This window comes from Camelus bactrianus, chromosome 2 (assembly GCF_048773025.1).
Source record: "Camelus bactrianus isolate YW-2024 breed Bactrian camel chromosome 2, ASM4877302v1, whole genome shotgun sequence".
In the NCBI taxonomy this organism is placed as follows: Eukaryota; Metazoa; Chordata; class Mammalia; order Artiodactyla; family Camelidae; genus Camelus; species Camelus bactrianus.
In genome coordinates this window covers 101,692,073-101,718,243 of record NC_133540.1, presented here as the reverse complement: position 1 = coordinate 101,718,243, position 26,171 = coordinate 101,692,073, and the positions used below count along the sequence as shown (strand labels likewise).

At 40.6% G+C, this 26,171-nt stretch overlaps 1 protein-coding gene across 5 annotated transcripts in view; it reads right to left on the bottom strand.

Annotated features, from left to right (window-relative positions):
* The window catches only part of TEC (tec protein tyrosine kinase), a 115,066-nt gene that overhangs the window by 29,193 nt on the left and 59,702 nt on the right, over nt 1–26,171 (bottom strand). For 4 of the 5 annotated variants that reach the window (XM_074348269.1, XM_074348263.1, XM_045522314.2 and 1 more), the window contains exons 3-4: nt 3,533–3,637; nt 584–665 (exon numbers count right to left, since the gene is read on the bottom strand). In XM_074348269.1, the coding sequence (XP_074204370.1) occupies nt 584–665; nt 3,533–3,637 (187 nt within the window). Of the gene's footprint in view, nt 1–583; nt 666–3,532; nt 3,638–21,312; nt 21,452–22,288; nt 22,389–26,171 lie in introns of those variants that run through there. The other variant, XM_045522317.2, reaches the window with a different exon arrangement.

Here is a 26,171-nt window from a genome sequence, read left to right as displayed (position 1 = left end):
TCTTCTTTCTTAGGTACCATGTTTATTATAAAGACACTCTCATAACATCAGGGTGTTATCACACTCAGAAAATCCACATGGTTTTCTTTCACTTCTTTTTTTTTTTGGTGAGGGTCCCTGGTTGGCAGAAGTGAACTCTGCTGCACCATGATGGATAAACAGAAAAGTCAGCCCACCACGATTTTGTTCTGCAGAAGAAGCGATGAAGATTGTGCAGGACAAATCACCGATTAATACACTTTACACATAAGTCAGTTCATCCAAAACACATGTTGACTTCATAGGCAATGTCTTAGAAAATACCAAATTCTGCTATCATAGAGGCCCAGTGCTTAGTCATCTCCTAATGTGTTACATGTTAAATGAAAGCATGTTTTTCTTAGAAACTTAGCAACCAAATTATAAAAAAAGGAAGGACACATCTCCGATACGTCTCTTATAGTAACAGAATTTCCTTGGAGAAACACTGTAGATTGAAAGATTAGAAATGCAGAGTACACTAGCTGCATTTATATTTTAGTGATAACATTATGTTATATCTTAACATTTTAAACAGATTAATATTTTAATATATGAGTTTTACCTTCTTTCAATTTCTTCACCCACCGATCCCTGCTTTGTGCACTAGGTGCAAAAATGTAAAGTGTGTTAGCATCATGCACAACCTGAAATAAAACAAAAGATGGGATAGGTGAAAAATGCTTAGACACGGCACTTCTGCCTAGCACAGGGCCCTTGGCACCACAGGTGCCAATAAAGGATTCTGAAACGACTGAGTGAAAGTCAGTTACTTCTGATCCAAAGAACCTAGGTTCCCTTCTTACAAAAGCACATCTGTTTCTTCATGTCTACATCAAGTGAGATACACATGTTGCAAAGAACTGTGTTTTTATAAAAGAAAAATATATATACAGAGGACAGGATGCTTTGCCAATCTTGTCGTTTCTTTGGATCTAATTAACTAAAGTTCCTCAGGTAAACTTGGTACAACAAGGATTACTCCAACCCAATACTTTTCTAAATAATATTTTAAATGAATGGACTACTCCTTCCATATCACTCCTGACCTTCCTTCTGCCACTATAAGTAATCGGAGTATCTAGCTTTATTAAACTCTATGCTTCGTACTTTACAGACATGAACTCAATTAATCCTGCCATCAAGCTGTTGGCATTTCCATCATACAGAGGAGGAGACGAAGAGCCATCCACAGATCCTCTACTCCTATACAGAACTCCAGGAGGCACCATTCATACAGAATGCACTGGAAATGGTGCCCTTAATTTATCTGCCCATCAGCATTTGGCTGCTCATCCAGAAAGCCGGGATCCTGATGTCAGAGGAGGCAAGTAGCTCGATATGAGCAGAAAAAGGGGGACACGGGCCAAATGGCAGGAAACCACACATCTTGTTAACAACGGGGGTCCTTAGGCAGGCCAAGAAAAGCAGGAACCTCTGGACTGATAAGAAATCAGACACTGTGGGTTGACAAGTGTCCTGGAGGGAGACAAAGAAAGGTGGGACAAGACAGGAATCGCCACCATCCAAATGTAACCTCTCTCATTATACCCCTATCTGAACGTACCCTTCCACTCATTATGCTCTCATCTGACTTCCCAATCAAGACTAAATCAGGACAAAACACCCCCCCCCCCACCTTGGGAAGGTGGATCTGCACAAAGATCGGGAAAGATGACCTCAAACCCCTCCTCACCAACGAATATTCAACCCATTCATTTTTACATCCCATACAACCAACTTGCCAAGGACATTTGGGGCAGCTACCCACCTGGGTCTGCCCGCTCTCCCCTTGAGAGAGCACCACCTATTGCTCAATAAATCCTTGCTTTGCTTTCTTGTTCTCTGTGTCTCGTTTCTGAATTCTTTCTGCGACAAGACAAGAACCTGCTCTCCAATCACACTGACTCCAGAGTCCAAACTTTTAACCACAGAAACCTCTTTTAAAAATACCTCCTAGTGAGCAGTTACAGTCTTATGCTTAATGTTTTTAATATGAATAATAAAATTAAGCATAGGAAACTAACCCAAGAATTTTGTCTTTGGTCTGTCAATTTACCCTTCTGTCACAGGGCAGAAACACCTTTGATTCACTAAAAAGAAATATCTGGCTAGAAACCTCCCTTAACCACATCAACAGTCACTGGACTGGACACAAATAGTTCTTCCATTGATAAATGGCTGCTTCTGACCATATTCAACAGATAATCCCTTCTCGTTCACTTTAATCAAATAAATGCAATGTAACAGCAATGTGAACACCACAGAGCAAATACGCCTGTATTTCATTCAGTGATTAATTCATCTAACTAGCACTTTGCTGGGACTACGTAAAATACAAAAATTAATCAAAGAAATACCTTATTACAAGACAGAAGGTGAGACGTGACAAAGACATAAAGGTCAAGCGCTACGAGAGATGTAGTGGGGAGGAGGTGTCCATGCCTCATTTGGCCCATGATTTTCACACCTGTGATACTGTGCTTTACAACAGGAAATATGTATTTGGTCTCTGCCCTGGTTCTTGGCACAGAGTTCCTAAAAACCCTTGGAATTTCCTGTACTGAGAATGATAAAAGATGTCTTTTGTTATGCTAATAAGGTGACTTTGGGAGAGCACCTACAGAGGGAAGCTGGTTGTCAGAAAAACTAACCCTATGATTAGAAGGTTGGAACTTTCAGTCCCACAACCCCCCATCTCCAAGGAGGGAGAGGGGCTGTAGGTTGAGTTCAGTCATCAATGGACAGTGATGTAATCAATCGTGTATATGTAATGAAGCTTCTATAAAAACACAAAAAAGAAGGGTTCCATGAGCCTCCAGGTTGGAACTTGTGGAGATGTCCGTAGACAGATGAGTGGATAAAGACAATGTGATACACACCCACACACACCCACAGATATATACACACAATGAACTATTATTCAGCTTTTAAAAAGAAGAAAATCCTGCCACTTGTGACAACATGGAGGAACCTAGGAGACATTCTGCTAAGTGAAATAAACCAGACACAGAAAGATAAATATTACATGATCTCAGATGTGGAGTTTTAAACAAACTTATAGATACACAGAGCAAAAAAGTGGTTGCCAGGGGCAGGCAGGAGGGTTGAAATGGGGAGATGGTGGTCAAAGGGTAGAAATTTCAGTTACGTAAGACGAATGAGTTCCGGACATATAAAGTACAGCATCGTGACTAAAGTTAACATCTGAAATTCAATAAGGTAGATCTCAAGTGTTTTTACCACCAAAAAAAAAAGTAGGGGGAGAAAATGGTAACTACGGGAAGTGATGCATATGTTAACTGGCTCGATAGTGGCAATCATTTCACAATGTCTACATATATCAAAACATCAAATTGTACACCTTAAATATATCTATTTCTTATGTGTCAATTACACCTCAACAAAGCTTAAATAAATCAACCAGTAAAGCAATGACAAGAAACTCTAATGCCAAACAGTAACCATGACTAAAACCCCAGAATTTCACTGCTGCAAAAATATGCCAGCTCACCTGAAATGGATATTTATTTTGACAAGGAATGACACCATCATCATTCTTCACTATTTCCACACACTTGATTTTTGAAATGTCAATAAAACCCTTTCTGTTCTTTTTCTGTTAAAAGAGAAAAAAAGGAGAACCATTACAATCATAAGATAAAAGAAAAAATGTTAATAGTAATATTTGTTTTAAAAAAATCAGATTCAAAACATTACCATTTCCTTAATAATTACCTACATCATGTCTCCCTTTATTGTTAAAATTATTCAAAACACTAACGCTCTGAGGATTGTAATAAAAATAATTAAGTCCTTTAATTTCTAAAGATGAAATTGTTCTGTCCTTGCCCTGTCCCCAAAGCTCTAGAACTGAGGGACTCCCTCTGATTGCTGCCTTCCTCTCTCACACACACACCTTAGCTTCTCCAGCTTCTTGATGACAGGCCCGTAAAAGAAAGCGTCAGAGACCAAACTAAGCAAAATTCCATGCACTCAGTCACAGATGCAAACTCCAGACAGTTACATCTTCCACTCTGGTACCCAGAACTCAGGAGGATGTGAGGCAGACTTAGGGCAGTCACATAAAGCCTCCATTCAGACTCGATTACTGAATCTTCTTTTTTTTCCCCCTTCCCTTTGGCCCTCACTTCCTGCTCACTGCAAACCTCCCTACAGCAAGTAACTAGTGACATACCAAGACATCCCCCTCCAAATCATTCCCACCCTTGAGCACCGTCTTCTCAGATCTGAGACTTTATCCCAGGGAAAAACCAAAAGGATACGAAGTAGTATGTGCAAAGGTAACTCGATACATTGTTTCCATTAAAAATTACCACAAACACAATGTAGAAATAAAAAATGTTTATTGAATAATATTAACTGATACATCCCACATGAAAAGCTGTATAAAGACTCAGGTTACTTGGGGTCAGGGTAGATACTCATATGATAAAGAACAGAAGGAAAGTAGAGAAATGAAGAAGAACACTGCAGTATTTGGGATGAGCCAGCCCATCCCCTGGCCCTGGGCATTCAAAATTCCTTCATCTAATACTCTGAAACCCCCCTCTGGCCACAACCTTTGGGGCCTCTACCAGATCTGCATGCCCACTGTCACCACAGGACTTTCAGACCTGCCAACCCTCTCAGGCCATCTGACTGGACTATCTGGCTGTCCTTTCACTAGTGCATCCTCTCTCTCTCTCTCTGTCACACACACACACACACACACACACACACACACACACACACACACGCATGCACACCCCATACCCCCCTGACATTTCTGTCAGCTCCCAGTTCTATCCACACCTTCCCCCTCCTCCTGCATGCCTGACCGCACAAGGTCACAAAATAAGCCTGTCCTCTCTGTGCTTAGCCAGGCCTTCCCTGCCATCCTCAGTTCTTCTGCGTACCCTCCATGGAGACCACCAGTCTCGTGGGAACTACAAACCCTGCCCGTTCCCCTTGCCCCTGCGGACACGCTCCCTCACTACTTCATGGGGACGAGAGCAGCCGGACGTCCCATGAGCACACCCTGGACTTCCTCCTTCAGCAGGTCAAAAGCACCCTAAGATCTACCCTTTTTTATTCTTTTCCACCCTGTCTTTCAGAGGACATTAAAAGCACACAACAGTTAAAGACACTGTAGTTGGCACTTAGCAGCTGCCATTTCCTTTTATGCTCACGATTCTCCTCATTTTACAGATGAAGAAACTGCAGCTCAGACAGGTTAAATCCACTACCCAAGGATCCCAACTGGCCCTAGAGCCCCCTGGACCTTGGATCCTTGCAAACAGGTGACAGGGCTAACAGAGCTGAGTCCTTGGGAGGACAACACGGAGTCTGAGTGCGGCCAGAGCTTCGGCCATGACAGGGAGAGGGCCATTCTCCCCGTGCGTTCTTCTAAGGCCTCTACTCCTCCTGCCGACCCTACCCAGCACCTTCTTCTGGCCCTGCTACTGCCCTTCCCTTCCCGAAAGAGAAGATGATTACACCCTCAGCCTTCACTTCCTTCCCACCCCTCCTCCTTAACCACTTGCGAGCTGCCTCCCCCTCACCACAGCTGCTAAAGCTGTTCTCAAAAACATCACCAATGACCAAACCCAACGGCCTCAGCTCAGCTGTCTTCCGCCCAAGGCTTTGAGGCACTTGGGGGTACTTCTACTCTCTTCTCTCTCAGTGGCCTTGACTTTGGGTCGCCCTGGTTCTCCTTCTGTGTCTTCCCCTCAGTTTCTCACAGGACAACACCTCTCCTGTGCCAGAAACTTCCTGTGTCAAGGAATACAGATTCCAGACAGGGAAAGCTCACTTCCTGAGCATACAGCCAAGTAGCGTGCCATTCAATCCTCACAGCTCCTCTGTGAGGTATGTTATTAGACACATCTTACAGATGGAAGAAAGGAAAATTAAGTAACTTGTCCACGTTTACACAGTAGAGACATACACAGTAACTGTTTATTACACAACGTATTAAGTACTGGATATAAAAAAGATGCTAAGAGAATACAGAGGAACCCAGGCTTATATGACACTTTCAGAAAAGAAATTCTGATAACCTGTTAGGAAGGAAATGAACAGCATGGGGAAAGAAAAACATATTCCAGAATGACCTCAGTTGCCTCATCTATAAAATGGGAACAATACTAGTATCCACGTCATTGATACTATTGGACAGTTATGTGAATTAAATGAGTATTTGCCAAGTGCTTAGAAGAATGTTTGACCCGTAATATGATATCTGTGTTTGCTACATAAAATAAATAAGGAAATAAATAAGGAAAAAAAGGTGCCTGAGGCAGGATGGAAGAGGGGTCAGCTTGTAAAGAACCTGATGCACGGTGCCAAGGGGTCTCATCAGACAAGGCCACCCACCCTGCTCCTGGGCCTGTGCCAGTTAATGGGCAGAAGAAACCGCCAGAGGACTAGCTTCCTATTAATAAGCCACGCGTGTTGATCATAAAAATCTAAGAAAACACTAATAGCACGAAGAGAATCAAATGACTCCTAATCCCCCAGTCCTGGAGGAAATCACTGCTGACATCATGGAGTTTTTCCAGACACTGCTCTGGGGTCATCTATCATCTGCCAGCTCCCTTAGCCCTTGAGCAGCAGACTCTGGTCGGCTTCCAAGACACGCATCTCCACTCACCACCTGCCCCTGCGACTGAAAGCAGCTGTCAGATATGGATCAATCTGCACAGGAAAATCTGGGCTGACTTATGCCCCCCAAATTCATGTTTTGTGATATATAATCCATTCATGCACTGTACTGATATTTGGGCTTATTACTGCAAATACTTTAATATGAAGTTTGCAGATAAAGGTTCATATTTAAGTGGCCCATTCATTATTTTACCTGACTCGCCAGCAACACTGGTCAGACACCAGGCACGATGCTGCATGCTGTAGCTTCAACACCGTGGAAGGGGGCTGAGGGTTCCCTCAGAGGAGTTCACAATACTATGGCAGGTGGCAGCGGAAGAGGGGATTGATTCATTATCAAATAAAGATGAAGTCATGTGTGCTCACAGTGCACTGTGGAGTGGGGCCAGGACTGGGCCAGGAGAATCTGGGAAAGTTTCAGGGAGGAAGTCACATTTTGATTTGGTTCTTAAAGGATACGTAGGAGTTTTCCTATAGAGAAAGTGGAGTAGAGAATTCAGGCAGCAAAAACAACAAAGCAGTGCTTTAGGGAACAAAAAGAAATTCACAGTGGCTGAAGTTCAGGGTGTTCAGGGGAAATGTAGGAAAGGACACCAACAAGGTTATTTGAGACCAAGTTAGGAAGAGGCCTACCCGCTAGACTCAGGAGTTTGGATTTATCCTGAGCAGTTTGAAGTGGGGAATGAGGAGTGCAGGACTAAGGCATGTTTTTGGAAAGATGATGATTCACGGCGGAGTGAGGAAGGCACGAGACATGTTGCAGTAGCTCAGGGCGGGGTTCATGAGGCTGTGAACTCAGTCCATAGCAGTCAGTCTCTGCATCCATACTCATATCTCTACGGGTACACGAGGAAAGCAGGGTTGCCAGAGTATTCAGAGGCAGGGTCCACAGAACTTTGTGATCAGTCAGATGTGGGGACTAAGAGAGAAGTTTGGGAGCCTCAGGGACTCTGAGTCTGAGTCTGAGTGACCAGTAAACACCAGCAGCATGAACCATGATGAGGAAAGAAGGAAAATCAGGTTTGAGAGGGCAAACTCGGGGTATGCTGTTTGAGTTGACTGTTGGACAACCAGGTGGAAATGTCTGCAGAGAGTTGAACAGGAGGGGCTCAAACTCAGAAATACTTAGCACTTTCTTTATAAAGAGCATTCTGCTTTTCATAACACATATGCAGTATATACTGTAGAACATTATTCTAGCCACAGCATACGGTGACCCTGGGAGATTAGGCAAGGCTGAGGAAGAAAAGGTTTAGAAGGATTAAGAAACTCACATTTCAAAATGTAGAATAGATAAACAAGATTATACCATATAGCACAGGGAAATACATACAAGATCTTATGGTAACTCACAGTGAAAAAAAAAAAAAATGTGACAATGAATATATATATGTTCATGTATAATTGAAAAATTGTGCTGGAATTTGACACAACATTGTAAAATGACTATAACTCCATAAAAAAAGTAAAGAAAGAAAGAAAGAAAGAAAGAAAGAAAGAAAGAAAGAAAGGAAGGAAGGAAGGAAGGAAGGAAGGAAGGAAGGAAGGAAGGAAGGAAGAAAGAAAGAAAGAAAGAAAGAAAGAAAGAAAGAAAGAAAGGAAGAAAGAAAGGAAGAAAGGAAGAAAGAAAGGAAGAAACACAAGGAACCAAAGAGTTACTGAGAGAGCCAGGTGCCCTCTTACCACCTGGTCTCTCCTAAACACCTGCTCTTCACACTCTGGTTAACTGGAAGGGACATACACAGTTTGCTTCCCTCCATTTAGACTATTTAGAGTTTCTTTAATAAGAAAATTACTTGATAATTACTGAAGTGTGCTAATATTGTGGCCCAAAAAGTTATTATTTTTTTCATGTGAAGTTTCTATAACCTTCACCCTGCCCACCAGTCTGAAAAATCACCATTAAGCTGAGACTCTCCTTTTACTCATCTTTGAATCCTCTGAGCTGATAAAACTGACACTTAGTAGGTGTTCATTAAATAGTATGCTGAGACAGTCTGCAAAGAAGTATGAGTGACACTGTGTGTGTGTGTGTCTAAGATATATATATCTCTTCTCTTGCACATCTACTGTATATTTCACAAAGCTTGAAAATGAGGTAAGTAATGGCCATTTCACCCATTTGTAAACCCGCATAAATGGAGAAACTATAGACAGAGATGAAATATGACTTGCTTAAAATCACACATCAACTGAATGGCAGAACTGGGAATTAGACGAAAGAGATCCTGTCCCCCTGTCTTAAAAGAGTCACTGGTCTCCTTTAACTTCCAGGATATTCAGTACTTTTTAAAGTCTCAACATCAATCCTAAATTAAAATTTTTTTAATGTATACAAATATCCAGGGCTGGCCTCAGGTGAACTTGAGAAGTCAGAACACCCTCGGGCCCTCCTTCTACACCCTCTCCCGAGGCATCCTGAGACCCATTATGCACAGTGAGAGACTCACCAGAATTCCCCTCCAATATTGTCAATGATCCACTCTTCCCCCATATCACAACTTGTATCTAAGGTCGCTATTCCCAGCTGCCTGCCACAGAAGAAATTTACTGGATGAATCACCTGTGCATTGTAAGGCGGCATCCTGAGTCCAGTCGGGCTCTGCCCTCTCTCAATTCCTTTGTCTGTGGGAACAGGATACTACTACTCACTTTGCTAAGCTTTACGCGGGAATGAAGATGAGACACATAGGTGCTCAGAACGGTGTCTGGCACAGGGAAGCCACTCCCTAAATGGCAGCATTTACTATTCAGTTTTCACAACAACCCTGGGAAGTTGTTAGGAACGTGAGCATGCGAGAGGTTACAAGAGGGGCTGAGAGGCTAAGTCAGAATTGAACCAGATCTCTCAGGCTTTCACCTGACTCCCTGCCTCTCAAGCTTGAATATTTGGGGACTCTTACTATAGAAGAAGAAAATTAACTTATGTCAAAATCTAACAAGTACAGAACACCCACTCTGAGCCAGGCACTAGGTTCTCTCTTTACATGGTGACTCAATGAATGCTCACAGCATTAGAATGTGAACACTTGTCACCTCATTTTACAGATGAAGAAATCAAGACTTAAGGAATATAATTAAATGGCCAAAAGTCACACAATAAACCAGGAACTGAATTCTGTCTAATTCCAACCTTGAATTCTTTTATTTTTAATCTTATTTTTTATTGAAGTGTAATTGATTTACAATGTTAGTTTCAGGTGTACAGCAAAGCAATTTAGTTATACATATATATATATATTTATTATTATTATTATTATTATTATTATTATTATTATTATTATTATTGAACTACCATCAGTTATAATGTGTCCATTTCTGGAGTACAGCACATTGTCCCAGTCATGCATATATTTTTAAGTTTCTTTTCCATTATGGCTTATTACAAGAAACGGAATACAGTTCCCTGTGCTGTACAGTAAGTCCTTCTTGTTTATTTTATATATAGTGATGTGTATCTGTTACTCTCAGACTCCTAACCTATCCCTCCCCCCACCTCTCCCACCCTAGTAACCACAATTTGTTTTCTATGTCTGTGAGTCTATTTCTCCAACCCTGAATTCTTAAGTGCCACGTACACTTGACTAACTTGATGTCACTTAACCAAGTACAAATATAAACTGAGTGGAAATTTCTCATGCTCATAGCTCTTGACAACTATCAGACCAAAGAGAGTTCACAAATTAAATACAAACAAAACTGCACAATAAATAAGATTTAAATTAACAACCTATTTGAACATGAAGGACAGGGTGTGCTGGAATGGAATCCCTCTCCCAGAACTAGTTCCTTGGCGTCCATGTGCCTGCCTGTGTGCCAAGTGGTGCCCTCTTCAACCCTCTCTCAGTTTCAACTATGGGGAACCCCTGTCTGCACACACACTGCCAGCCTATCACGAGGCCTCTGCTTGGCCCCACCAAACTGATCAGTGTTCAGTCAGCCTCTGTTCTCTCTCAAGAGGGACAACAATTAAAACAGACCATAAATACAAACCCAAAGATGGCTGCTGACACAGCATGTCTAGTAACAAGGGACCATCCAGAGAACACAGACAGAAGACATTTTATATACAATATACAAATAAAATTGCTAGAACTTGCAGCCATCAGCAGATGGACAGGTGGACCAAAACTTACTACTGACATTCATCATGACACCATGTTATCATGACCCTTCCTTCACTCAGCCACACTCATCAAAGATTGATTCTGACTTCCTTCTGCCACCAGCAAGACACAGATACCCAAGAGCCATGATAGAGATTTTAAAAGTGCAGAATTTCTGGCCTTTAAGTAATTTACAACCAGATACTTGCTAAACTTAAGGAGAGGAAGGATAATGTTGACAATGAAAGTATGGATGGGTCAATATTGAAAGGCTAAAGAATTCTAGTCAACCCTTGAAAAGGAAAGAAAGAAAATGATGAATTCTACCAAAAATCTCAAATGAGCCAAAAGGCCTGCTTTGTACATGAAGGTTCTTCTCCATTTCCACTCAGAACAGAGCTAGAGGAATGGGCCCTCCAGTGCAGCAGGACACATTAATCACGAGAAACAAGGACAACGTCAGGATACGTGTGGCATTTTTCTTGTGGATACTGGGAATAATTTTGACATAGACCTTTGCAGTATCAGGAAAAGTAGAATAAATAACATATAAAATCATTTCGAATTTGGTGATTCTATGATGAAATGCCCCCTCTTTACCAAGTACTAAATTCTAGTGAAAAGTAGAAGAAAGCAAAAACAAAAACTTGGCTTCCTAATATTTTTTCCTCCCTTCTAACCAACCAACCAAATAATAACTGACATGGGCACTTTACATTTTACAAAGTGCTTTTTATACTAAACAAACAAACAAACAAACAAAAAGAGAACTTTTACATTAAGAAGCCAATAGTTAATGTACACACGAGTAGTTTAATTATGAAGATTGTGGTTTCTAACATAATATCCAGAATAAAAACAGGATGCTGAAAAACCTCCATAAATGACAAGGAATCTGAGGGCAAAAAAAATCCCATTTCCAATGTAACAATAATCTTCATATAAGATTTTGCCAACGCAAATAATCGTAAGGTTTCTAGAGCTAGTTTTTCACTATATTCAAAGTTAAAGTTTTTATTCCCCTCAAGTGGTCATTTCCTCTTACTTTCTATACTTCTGGCAACCCATTTCCCAACTTCCCTTTGCAGCCCAAGGACACTTTCAAAAACAAATACCATGTATGTTTTATTATAGTTGAAAACAAAACTTACCAACATAAGTGTTTTGAAATAAGTCTTAAAATTAGTAAAAATTGGAATAAGTTATGTAGAAATCAACATACACAGATCCCTTACTTCATAAATTTCATGGAACAGACTCCCAAATTCAAGGAATTCCAGAGTTAGTAATTTCAATCCAAAAACGACAAATCCCTGGGAGCAGAGACAATGCTAGTAATCTGGTTTGCCACATTTTGCCCTTCTTTCTGGGTGCCCAGCAAGACTGCATTTTCCCAGCTCCGTGCACTTAGGCGAGGCCGTGCTCCTAAGCTCTAGCTAAAGGACTGTAGGCGAAAGTGATGCAACCCCACTTCCAGGCCTCTAAAACCTCTCAGACCACCCTCCATCTTCCATCGCCTCCCTCGCCCCCAGCTACACGTAGAAGATCAAGTGGAAGATTCTGAGGACTGCTAATGGGTACAAGACTTCTTTTCGGGGTGACGAATATGTTCTAAGTTGATTGCAGTGATAGTTACACAACTCTGTGAACATATTAAAAACCATGGAATTGCACAATTTAAGTGGGTGTACTGTATGGCATGTGAATTATATCTCAATAAAGTTGTCTCTAAAAACAAATAAACAAAAAAGACAACAGAGCCACTAGATAGAAGGAGCCTGGATCCCTGAATCACCATGTGGAAGGCAGTTATATACAATGTTGGCAAGCAAGAAATTTTCTATTGTGTTAACGCACTGGATTCGGGGGTTGTATGTTACAATAGTTTGCTACCTTGAACAATACATTCTAGAACAGGAAGACCTCACATCTCAGCTACTCAATACTTGAGACTCCAGATCCAGAAAGGGAACATGTTGAACTAAATCAGTGTTTCCCAAGGTATGCTATGGAGGTTTCTGGGAGGTGGTTTTAGGTAGAATTTGGACAAACATTTCTTTTCATTGTATTTAGTTTTATGGTTACCTTTTATTAATGGTTTACCATTTACTGAGTGATACAGTTTCCTTTCAAAATCAGTATATTTAAGGGAAATTAGTTAAAGGAAAACTAGTATTAAATTAATACTAGTATGAATGAGATAGCACATATATATGTGAAAATTATGTAAGTAATATGCATAATGGCTTAAGTTTGGACAACACTGGGTTAAATTATCACTTCATTTCCAATTCTAACATTCCTTGATTTTTGTTATTTTGTTATTTGTACCTGTACTCCTCCACTACCTGGCCTGCCTGGTATACCTCCTGCTACATAAGTTAAGAGTACACTTATGTGGGACAAGATTCAATCCAAAGGTCTATATTCAGCTAAAAACCCCACAGACATTACACATAATGATTCTCAGCCACCTCTCCTCAGAGACACACATTTCTGCACAAACCCCAAATGCCTACTCGTTCCCACCCCCACCAGATTTCAATATTCCTTACTGATAAGGTATAGAAAATGCAGAAGTAGAAACTGGATTTTTATAGCAACATTTGACTTCTGGGGCAGAACTCGCACCTGGACACATTTTCTGCCTAGTGTGGTGCACAGGGCAGCATTTTACTAGGAAATAAGAACACATAAGAAACTCGGTATTGAAAATTGGGCTCTGAATCTGGCAGCAAAAGGTACAAAATAATGAGACTCCCTGGGGTGAACTTAAATATATTAAATCAGAGCATCTGATTTAACCCATATTTGAGTAGTTAACATAGTAACAGGCAACACACATGCATCACTGTGTGCCAAGGCTTTCTTTCATAAATCAACCCATTTAAGCCTTCCAATAACCTCTACACCATCCTACAGCTTCAAAAAAGTCAGGAGAAAAACACCTGAGAGAAATCTGGAGCTGGGTCACACAGCAGACCTGAGGAAGGACAGCCCCTGGCCAGGATCTAATACATGAAATGCCTACCATATGCTAAACACACTGAGTTAGACCTCATGGGAGGTCATGCTATTGTGCTTGCAAACCTAAGTATTAATGTGAGTAGTGGCTGGATGTAAATGCCAGCTCCACGGTCCCATGCAAATTAATTAATCTCATTTAGTCCCCATTTCCTCACTTGTAAAATGGGGCTATTAAATAACCTATCTCCTAGATTATTGTGAAGATTAATTGTGATACTCTCATAAAGCACTCAGCACAGTATCTGGCCCATCGCAATCACTAATATGTTATTTAGTATAATTTTTTTCCCTTTAGATAAAATATTTCTAAAATTTTTCAGCACTTAAACTCTTTTTCTCACAAACAGATCCTTAATTTTTTTCAACCATATAGTTTCTAATTGCTACAGAATTCAACAAGGAAAAAGGATTTAACAGAGATCTTTGAAGTATTCTACTGGGTTTTACATTGTATCTTTAGGTAACATAGCAGGATTTCTCAGTGGAATTCAGCAAATATTTCAAATATTTCAAAAACTCAAAAAATAAAGGAATAGACAATGAAGCTTAACTATAGTGCACAAAATATCACAAAACAAACTAGGGAAAAAGGATAATAGCGAAACACCCTTTCTTTTGAAATAAAATAGTATTTTAAGAAGCTATTTTTTTAAATAATTAGGTCCTATATATCAATTACCATAGAAATGTAGGAAAAGTCCAGCAATTACTTAGGACAATACGTGCTGAGCATTTACCATAAAGTGCTCAGCATAAGAGATGTGGAGATTTAAAAGCATGGCCACTGTATTTACCCAAGAGAAACAATGGCATCTGACCAAAGACCTGTACAATAATATTCACAGCAGCTTTATCTGTTGTAGCTGAAAACTGGAAACAACCCAAATGTCCATCAATAGGTGACTGGACAATGAAATACTTCGCAGTAATAAAAAGAAATGCAATATTGATGCAGAGAAATGGATTTGTATCAAAATAGTATTCTAGGTGAAAGAAGCTAGCTTAAAAAAAAAAAACTCCATGAGTTTGTTAATTCTAAAATTCTCATAAATGCAAATCAATCTAGAGGGTCAAAAATCAGATTACCTAGGGATAGTAGGAATAAAAGAGAAAGAAATTCATTTTGTATGAACTACAGAAGGGACATGAGGAAACTTCTGGGGGTAATGGATATGTTCATTATTTTACTGTAGCGATGGTTTCACAGGTGTATACATACGTCAAAACTCCTCAAATAACACAACTGAAATATACACATTTTACTATAGATTTTATTATAGATTATTATTATTATAGATTTTATTATAGATTGATTATAACCTCAAGAGACCTGAAAAAAAAATATAGCCCCTGCCCTCAGGAACCTTGTAATCTGGGAACATTTGAAAACTAAGGAACTCTCTGCTAACAATTTAGTGTTCTAAATCATAGGCTTAAAAGGGAAAAACCAACAACAATGAAAGAAAATAACTGATATAAGCAAACTAACTTCAACAAAAACAGACATATAGACCAATGGAACAGAATAGAGAGCCCAGAAATGAACCCACAAACTTTTGGTCAACTAATCTTCGACAAAGGAGGCAAGAATATACAATGGAATAAAGACAGTCTCTTCAGCAAATGGTGTTGGGAAAACTGGACAGCAGCATGTAAAACAATGAAGCTAGAACACTCCCTTACACCATATACAAAAATCAACTCAAAATGGATCAAGGACTTAAACATAAGACAAGATACAATAAACCTCCTAGAGGAAAACATAGGCAAAACATTATCTGACATACATTTCAAAAATTTTCTCCTAGAAGAAATAAAAGCAAGAATAAACAAATGGGACCTAATGAAACTTACAAGCTTCTACACAGCAAAGGAAACCAAAAGTAAAACAAGAAGACAGCCTACAGAATGGGAGAAAATTTTTGCAAGTGAAACCGACAAAGGCTTGATCTCCAGAATATATAAGCAGCTCATACGACTCAATAAGAAAAAAATAAACAACCCAATCCAAAAATGGGCAGAAGACCTAAACAAGCAATTCTCCAAGGAAGACATACAAATGATCAAAAGGCACATGAAAAAATGCTCAATATCACTAATTATCAGAGAAATGCAAATCAAAACTACAATGAGGTATCACCTCACACCAGTCAGAATGGCCGTCATTCAAAAATCCACAAATGACAAATGCTGGAGAGGCTGTGGAGAAAGGGGAACCCTCCTACACTGCTGGTGGGAATGCAGTTTGGTGAAGCCACTATGGAAAACAGTGTGGAGATTCCTCAAAAGACTAGGAATAGACTTACCATATGACCCAGGAATCCCACTCCTGGGCTTGTATCCAGAAGGAACCCTACTTCAGGATGACACCTGCACCCCAATGTTCACAGCAGCACTATTTACAATAGCCAAAACATGGAAACAGCCTTAATGTCCATCAACAGGTGACTGGATAAAGAAGAGGTGGTATATTTATACAATGGAATACTACTCAGCCATAAAAACCAACAACATAATGCCATTTGCAGCAACATGGATGCTCCTGGAGAATGTCATTCTAAGTGAAGTAAGCCAGAAAGAGAAAGAAAAATACCATATGAGATCGCTCATATGTGGAATCTAAAAAACAAAAACAAAAACAAACAAACAAACAAACAAAAACAAAGCATAAATACAGGACAGAAATAGACTCATAGACAGAGAATACAGACTTGTGGTTGCCAGGGGGGTGGAGGGTGGGAAGGGATAGACTGGGATTTCAAAATTGTAGAATAGATAAACAAGATTATACTGTATAGCATGGGGAAATATACACAAAATGTTATGATAACTCACAGAGAAAAAAATGCGACAATGAGTGTGTATATGTCCAAGAATGACTGAAAAATTGTGCTGAACACTGGAATTTGACACAACATTGTAAAATGATTATAAATCAATAAAAAATGTTAAAAAAAAAAAAAGCAAACTAACTTCAGCTTATAATGGGCCAGAAGCAGGCAATCCATCAGTTCTCATTTAAATGAAGGCTCTACCTCAGTATTTATTCTGATGTAAAAAAAGCCAATCCATCCACCCGACTCATCCAGTACTAAATGAACTTCTAGTTAAGAAATAAAATTATTTTAATACCTTCCCCCAAACCTGGAGTCTGGTCCCAGCCTCCTCTTTCTCTCCTTCTCATCACCCCCTTCTTCAAGGCAGGCATGGTAAAGGTCACCCACTGGAGGGTCAGTGAAGACACATCCACTTCCTCCCCGGCACCTGGTGCCTAGCAGGTGCCACTGACTTTTTGCATAAGTGCATGAATGAATGAGGACATGAATGAACAGGAGGGGATTCGGGCAAGTGGAGAGGAGGCCTTCCTCGGATCTAATTTCACAATATCCAGTCAGAGTCACCACTGTTCTGTGTCTGTGCTGTTTCAGAGAAGAGCTGTTTCAGAGAAGAGTTCCAGCCAGCTCTATTTCCGCCACTGCTCTCTCAGACACATGCTGTACGAGGTGGCCACAGGCATGCCACAAATCGCCAGGACCCAAGAGGCCCTTCCTCCGCTCCTCCTGTTCAATCAAAGCACACTGCTGCATGTGTGAACCCCAGTTTAGAGAGTAGCTGTCAGGTTGTAATTCTCAGAGATACAACTTCTGTCATGGGACCCCCTCCTCAACCACAGAGGTGGTAATCACTGGAGGTGCCCTGCAAATGTCTGCCTTCTTTTTTTTAAGTAGCAAAAGAGAAGGAAGAGGGGAAAAAGAGAGGAGGAAGTTCCTTTACCCTAGGTTTCAGTTGTCAGGTTTCTATGGTTAACAGTTTCTATGGTAAGCAGCACTTGGCTTCTGTACTAGGAATTCTGTGTACGTGTGTGTGTGTGTGTGTGTGTGAGCGTGTGTGTGTGTGCGTGCGTGTTCTGCGGCTCTCCAGTGGACCCTTCAAGGTTTCAGGTTTGTTTTTTAGTGACATTTTACATCTTTATAAAAGTGGAAATAACTGGAATCACACAAACATGATCTCTTAGCAAGAGGAACTTGGGAGAGATAAGCTTTGGGAGTTTCTGGTGGGTGAGAGTTACAGACAGCAAACAGGGCAAAAGAGTAAATGCAATTTCCGGGGTAGGTGGTGGGTGGCAGGGGCAACTAGTAACGCAACCACACAAGGCAAACTGTGGCTTTGGCGCATGGTATGAACCTACAACTCCAGCACAAGTAGGGATACAATTTCCACCCCCACTCCCAGGAGTCTCATCCTGGCCAAATGGACTGATGAAGTGACAAGCCAGAAAAAGGACAGCCCCAGGAGTGGCAACTGCCCCACAGCCTCACCGTACAAGGGTGACCCGTGACTTAACAGCAGGACTGTGTTTCTGGGCAGGGAAAAAGCTGGGAGGCTCGCACCCTCTCAGGAACTTACCCCTACGCTGTCCACACCACACCAGTTCCTTCACTAAGAAAAACCCCTCTCTCTGCTTATGTGATGTTAGCGGAGGGCAAAGGTGCTTGCATACACATATGAATTGGAAATATGATGTATTTAAAATTGAACTGAGCTTTGCTGGGGTACTGCAAAACCAGAGCATTCACTTGGTCTTTAAATAAGTTTCTACTGGACCATGTACAATATTTCTCTAGTCCTCTCCAGTGTTAAAAGGACCACCCTGCAATTTGTTTTCTAAATACCTTAAAAATATTCAACTGCACGTAATGATAGCTTCCCTAGACTGCTCACTGCCCCTGAGAAAGCAACATCTCTCCTTTTTTTTTCCACAATAAAGATAATCCGTCATGCTGGGAAAAGTTCCTTCCTTTTGCCTCTAGCAGGGCCTACAGAATGGGGACGAAGGGGCGGAGAGCAAGGAGGCAGACGTGGGGAGAAGGGATGACTATGAGAACACCAGCAAGAAAGAGAAAGTGTGCTGAAGCAATGTCATTGGCAGCAACACGGGTGGACCTGGAGATTACCATACTAAGTGAAGTAAGCCAGAAAAAGACAAATATCATATTTCACTCACAGGTGGAATCTTAAAGAGTGACACAATGAACTTATTTACAAAACAGAAAGGGACTCAGAGACACAGAAAACAAACTTATGGTTATGGGGGTGGGGGGAGGGAGGGATAAATTGGGAGTTTGGGATTAGCTGCACAAACTACTATATATAAAATAGATAAACAAGGTCCTACAGTATAGCACAGGGAACTATATTCATTATCTTGTAATAGCCTATAATGAAAAAGAATATGAAAAAGAACACATATATGTATACAACTGAATACTATACTAATGCATGCTGTACACCAGAAACTAATACATTGTAAATCAACTATACTCCAATTTTTAAAAATGGGGAAAAAAACCCAAATGGCCTCCCCACTGGGGGAGGGGCGGGGGTGTAATCCTCATAAAAGATTAAAAAAAGAGAGGGAAAATGTGTATATTAGATCAAGGTCTCTCACAAGAGAAGTAACCTGCCCATCAATTCTCCTCACAGTAAGATATTCAAAGAGAGATACACAGAACTGCCTAGTTCCTTGGGTTTCTGTGGGCCTAAAGGTTGCCAATCACAGCTTTTATTATGGTTTTTGTAGGAATATTCGCTTTGTGTTACAATTAATCAATTTACAGAAAACTTTGGTAGCATAACTGCTTAATTGGGAACATCTTATAGGTAACCAAAATTATTTTTAAAACAATTTCTTCCACTAACTGGATGTGCTTCAAGACATCCAGGAAGCTCTGCTGAGGTGTGGTGATAGTACTAAGGGTCTACCTAGATGGGGACTCCGTGCCTTTTGGAGATGGATAGTGAAGCACCTGTAGAAGAAATGGTGTGCTTTCCACAAGACAGTGAGAGTGGGGAGGATTTTCTACAAGATAATGGAGGTGGGAGAAGTATGACTTAGGGTCATCTGGCTGGTGCTGGGTACCGGATGGGGGGGGTGTCACTGTACTATTCCTTCTACTCTTGAGTATATTTGAAACTTTCCATAATAAAAGTCTAAAAAATACTTCTTCCCATCTCATTTCATTGAATCCTGATCAAAGCTGTCATTGGATCTACTTCTCACAAAAATTTTTGTGAGAATATGGAAAGGGTCCTTTATAAACTGGTAAAAAGTAGAGATGGGCAGATTACTTAACTGCTACTAAAAAAGCTTCAGCTGTCCTTGTATAACGGACACACTGGATTTAGAAGAAGCAGCGAAACAGCCCCTGCTGTCCACGCAACTGCTCTTAGGGGTCACGTCTACACAGCTCCTTGCATCCATCAACCTCCAGGTACTCTGTAATTAACTACAGAGCTACTGATCCTGCTGAAGAACTGAGTTATTTAGCATCTGCATCTTACAACTGGGTAAATGGGGTACTGAGGTGAAACCACCTGCTCAAGGGCAGATGAAGAAGATACAGAACCCTGGGCTGCACTGCTCTACTCTGTACTGGCTGTCACAGATGGGGGCCACATTTAACAATTCATCTCCTCTTAGTCTGCTATTGTGAATGTAATTAACTCTCAAATATTCTAGGAAAAATTAATCCATGTTGCAGAAAATATGGCCATTCCAAGAGATGCTCCCCAATGCCAAATATAAGATCCCCACAGCCCAACAGCCAGGTTATGCTCACTGCGAGCCCACCAGCACTTGTGATGGGGCACTACCTGTCTGACTGTCCTCTTCCTCACCCTGTCACCGCCCTTCCGGGTGCAGAGGTACCACATCACACCACCTAGACAGCAACCAGCCTTGGAAGGCTTTTGAGGAACTTGTAGGAGTTACTGTAGTAACAACTCCAGTGAGTATATCTGAAACCTCCATATTACCAAGCACAGCTAAGTGGATTCAGAAAGAGAAGTGGCTCTTCTCATCAATCCATGAAAATACTATTAGGGCAAACCATATGAAACTGCCATTTCTGGAGTCAAAAACGATCAAATACTGGTAATTTCAGATGGTTCAATTTAATACATTTTGTACCTTTAGAATATTTTGGTCCTACTCACATACCTTGTACTCTGAAATAAAAGTAGCCTGTACTTTTTCTCACTTCTACATATCATAAATGCAGTTACTATCTGTGAGGCTCTTGTCAAAGACCAGATGCTCATAATAGACAGGCAGGGGATGGCGCCCACCTGGGGGTATCACCACCAGCACCCGGCACAGTCAGAACTCAACCAATATTTGGTGTAGACAATCTAGGAAAATGTTGGGATTTGAATTCGATTTAACTTAGCCAAATTAAAGCATCAGACAGTTAACCTGGAATAACAGTAATTATTTAAAAACTATTTCAATTCCTAAAAATTGATAGTTGTTTCACTGTAGCATGTTTCATGGGTATCACGACTGTGGACTTTGCAATCTGTAAGCTTTTCATGCTTAGTTTTGAAAGGAAGGAGGCCACACTGAATAGTTTATGTCAGAAAGTCAGAAAGTCTTACACTCCATACACAAGATATTATCCAAGGTCAGGAATTAACTCACATACTCTCATACCTTTCTGTTATCTCCCCTACATCTCCTCACCCCTCCAGCTCTTACAGTCAGCATTTATGTAGTATCTGCTCCTGTTCTCAGGAATTTCCAACAGATTGGGAAGAGATGGTTACTCATAAAGCAATGTGGAATGCTCTTCCTGGAACAAAATGCAGTGGGACAAAGAGAAAAGAGGTGAATTCTTCCAGAAGAAGAGTCAGAGAAGGCTGCACAGAGGATATGTCTCTTCGAGCTAAGCCTTAAATTGTGAATAAGAATACTACCTACAAGTAGAACATCATAAGCAAAGGCATGTAGCTACAAAAGAGCCTGGCAGATTTAGGGATGCCAGTGCACCGGGGTGTTCAGATGTACTGAGGAGGACAGGTGGAAGAGGCAGGATCAGAGACTGGGAGGCTCAGAAGAGACCAGATTACAAAGTGCTCTATATATCAGGCTATGGGGTTGCACTTCATCTTTAAGGCTATGAGGATCCTTGGCCTTAAATTGTATGCAAGGGCCCAGGCTGTTAAAAACAGAAAGCTAAGCTTGGCTCTATTACCTGGTGTGCTATTCTTTTTTGGAGGAAGAAACCTGGGTAGCTTTTGAAAAACAAAAATAAGAGAACAAATCACTTTTACTTCGTTTTATATATTTTATATCTCATTCAACTAAGAGCAAAGACTGTGGAGCTAGAATGCTTGAGTTTGCATCCCAGTTCTGCCACTTACTTGCTGTGCCTCCTTGGAAAAGTTACTTAACCTCTCTGTGCTTTAGTTTCTATAGCTGTCCCATGGGATGAATAACAGCACCACAACTTCCTAAGTTTGTTGTAAGAATTAGAGTCAATTTATGTTAAGCATTCAGAACAAAGCTGACAAATTGTAAATGCTTAATAAGTTTAGCTATTAATACTATTCTTTTAAACAATATTAGTCCTTAGGGAAAATAAAGCAAAAGTCACTAGTTCTATCAAAGGAAAGACCCTTACACCTACCTTCTAGACTTGAGGAAAGATCTTCTGAGAATTGATGTCAAATTTGACTGGGTCTTAGAAGAATGAGATTCTTCCTTGGATCATGACAAATATCAGTTCCCTAAAATTACAGGGGGATATAACAGAAATGACCAGTATCTACCTACATCCACTCTTTTCACCCAGAAAAAAAGATTAACCTTTACTTCAGGGTCTGATAATTCTATTTTTAAAAAGGACTTCTGATGCTTCACGTGACTGTACTATTTTTGCCCTTCGAGGCTATTTCTCTGTCTTACAGTATAAAACCAATACTGAATCAGCAAGCAACTATATTGGCACTTCCTTTTTATGTTAGAAACAGTTGATCTCCGGTAACTCACAGTCTTAACACACAACCGCAAAGAGCACCTTTGGCCAAAGATTTCTCTTCCTTCAAAGCATAACAGTAATATTACAGAGACATATTTTTTACCAGCTTCTTAGGCTTTTTTGAGGGCTAATGCATGTTCTGCTGAATGTAAAGGTTGACATAAGTGTGATCCTTATGTATAAATGAGATAGCCTCAGCTGGGTTCCTGGCTCTGCTGCATCCTGGCCCTACAACCTTGGGTAAGGTATTCAACCTCCCCGTCTGTTTCCTCATCTGTAAAATGGGAATAACTGCATCTACTTATAAAGTTCAGAGAATTAAAGGTAATACCTGCAAAGCACTTAAGACCATGCATGACATATAGCAATATAGAAGTATTTGGTAAATAAAAAAAAAAAAAAAAAAAAAAAAAAAGCCCACAGAAAGGTCCCGAAGCCCGTCTGTTCCTAAGCTCAGACAGCAATCTTGATTTTCGTTGTCCAAAAGGATGTGCATTCAGGATGACTAGGAAAGGATAAAAAGAATAATGTTTTCCATTTTCTCTCTTTTTGAAGGACTATCTTCCTTCTTAAAGTGTTTCTGAACCAACTAGACAGAAGCATTTGAAATATTCTGTCTGCATACAAATGGCCTTTCAGAGTAGGTGTTTTCTCCATTTAGAGATAAAGAAACTGAGACTCAGAGTTTTATCAACTGCCCAATGTCACAGCTGATATGTGATAGAACCAAGATTCAGAGCAGATCTGTCTGACTTTAAAGCCCACTGCGTGTCCACTAGGAAAGCTATCTTCTTTTAGGATAAACAGATTAGATTTGATGATTTCAAATCTACTTGTCTAGTCCCAACTTCTCACCTGTGCCTGATTGGGTATCTCTGATTACCTAGCAAGACCCTTCTCCTTATGTCTTTCATTTACATGCTTTTTAACATGATTCAGAATAAATCCATCATATACATCCTTGAACCTGAATCCCATTCAATCATTTTAATAACCAACTGTTACTTACCACAGGTCAAGTACTGGGCTAAGCAATGCCTTCATCTGTCTGTGATAGATTAGTTGAGAGAAAGACTGAAAATACAATTGTACCAATAATTTATTGAAGAGAGAGAGGTGGTAGAAAGTAAAAGCACAAGATAATATTATACAGGGAAAATTAATCTAACCTAGAAGATCAGAGAGGCTGTACTGAGAAAGTGATATTGAAGCTGAGACCTGAAGATGTTAGCCAGTCAAGAGAATGGAGACATGGGTTCTAGACAAAGGACATACATAAAGCACATATTCTAAGGTGAAAAGCAGCCAACCGTCTTTAAGAACAGAAAGACTGGTGAGCTGGAGGTTGGCAGTGAGGAAGAGAAGGAACTGCAAATGAATGTAGACAGGTGGGCAGGCTGCTGGACCAAAGGCCTGTTGAAGACTTTCGAGATTTAAATTGGGAGTAATGGGAAGCTTCTGAAAAGTTTTAAGCAGGAGAGGAACATGATCGTATTTGTGTTTTCAAAACATCACTGCAGCCAATAGACTCATGGACATAGAAAACAAACTGTGGTTATGGAATGGGTGGCGGGAGTGACAGTTTGGGAATTAACAGATACATACTACTGTATATAAAACAGGTAAACAACAAGGACCTACTGTATAGCACAGGGAACTCTATTCTTGTTGAATTCAATTCAACTATATTCAATATATATGTATGTATAACTAAATCGCTTTGCTATGTATCTGAAACTAACACTGTAAATTGACTACACTTCAATAAAAAATAAGAATAAAATAAATAAACAGAAAAAAATTTTTTAAAGATGGCAAAAGATCACTGTGGCCATTATGTACAACAGACTTGAGAGGGCAAGAGTGGAAAGAGGCATCTACTAGGACGAGGCAGAGATTCCTGTCTACCTACAACATCCACTTCTCATCAGTAACAGAACCCTAACTTTTGGTTGGATATGTTGACACTCAGAATAAAAGACTACTTTTCAGCTCCCTCTGCAACTAAATATGACCATGTGGCTAAGTTCTGGTCAATGAGATGTAGGCAGAAGTCTTATATGGAACATAAAGGAAGGCTGTTAAGAGAAACTGACTCAGGTGGGAGAAGCACCTTCTTGCTTTTCTGTCTTTCTTCCTTCATCCAGCCTGTAATTCAGATAAGATGGCTGGAGCTCCAGCAACCATCTTGGGCCAACATAAAAGATATAAGCTAGGAAGACAGAAGGGAAAGACAGGATCTGAGATCCCTGGATTGGATTTCCCCAGACCAGTTCAGGACAGCCTACCTCCAGTCTTTTCTTTCTTCTACATTGAAAGAGAGAAAGAAAAAAAAAAGCAGCTATTTTATTTAAGCTATGATTATGTGGGGATTTTGTGTGATATATAGCTCAACTCAATCCTAACTGATACAGAGGCTACTATACTTACCCAAGAAGAGGCAGGGGTGGTTTGGATCATGGTGGTGGTAGAAATGGGAAAAGTGGCAAGAATGAGATTTATTCAAAGTCAGAATCAACAAACCCTGTTGAGTTCAGACATGAGAGAGGCTCAGGGAGAGGGGTGAAGTTAGACCCACTCCCGGGTTTCTGGCACAAGCACTGGGTAGACCACGGTAGACTTAGCGAGGTAGAGACAGTGACAACATCTTGAGTTTCTTTTCAGACATTTTGAATTTGAGATACCTACCGAAACTCTTAGACCTCAGAATGGCTATCAGGCTGGGAATCACCAGGGAGATGCCGCCAGCACATGGGTGCTAACTCAAAGCCACTGGAATGGCTGCCAAGTGCACAGTGAGAGAAGAAGCCTTAGAACAGAACCCTGAGCAACACTTAACTCTTGAAGGAGACAAGAACAAGCAGCCAGAAAGGAAGCAGGACAACCAGGGGGTTTACACGAGGAGATAAATGCCAAATACTCACCGCATGACTAAGAGGGCTAGAGGCCATGAGAGGAAGAGAAAGATCACTTCCAACTAGTGCTGTAAAAACAAGGAAGCAGGATCAAAGAGACACAGACAGGCCAGGAAGAGGACAAGGAAAGAGGAAAAAGGAACAGGGGAAGCAGAATGCTCTGACAGTCTGGCATAGGGGGAGGAATTCTGAGATTGGAAAGAGACTGGAGAGGCCCCCATGCCAGGGAGGGAGGAGAAATCACCCCCTCCCCAGAAAACCAAGAGCCCAGTCAGTGGTTCCTCCGCTCACAGAGTCAAAGAGAGCCACAGGTGGACCCCAGCACATCGTGGCTTAGTTTAAGGTAGAAAGACTTCGTCCACCACCCTGGAACTCCTATCAAACCATTATCTTAAATTTCCCATTGTCAGTTAAATAAAGTTTTAAAAGAGCGTGGGGTAGAGGGTCAGAAAATGTATATACTCAAACCAGCATGAGCAGTCAAAAAGAAAGAAGGATTTTTATATACCAAGGGTTAACAATAACAGTGATGTTACTAACTTTTCTCCAAGGCTATTTGGCAGATTGTGTTAAATTCATTTAGTGCGTGTTTTAGACGCATTCTCTCAATGGATTCT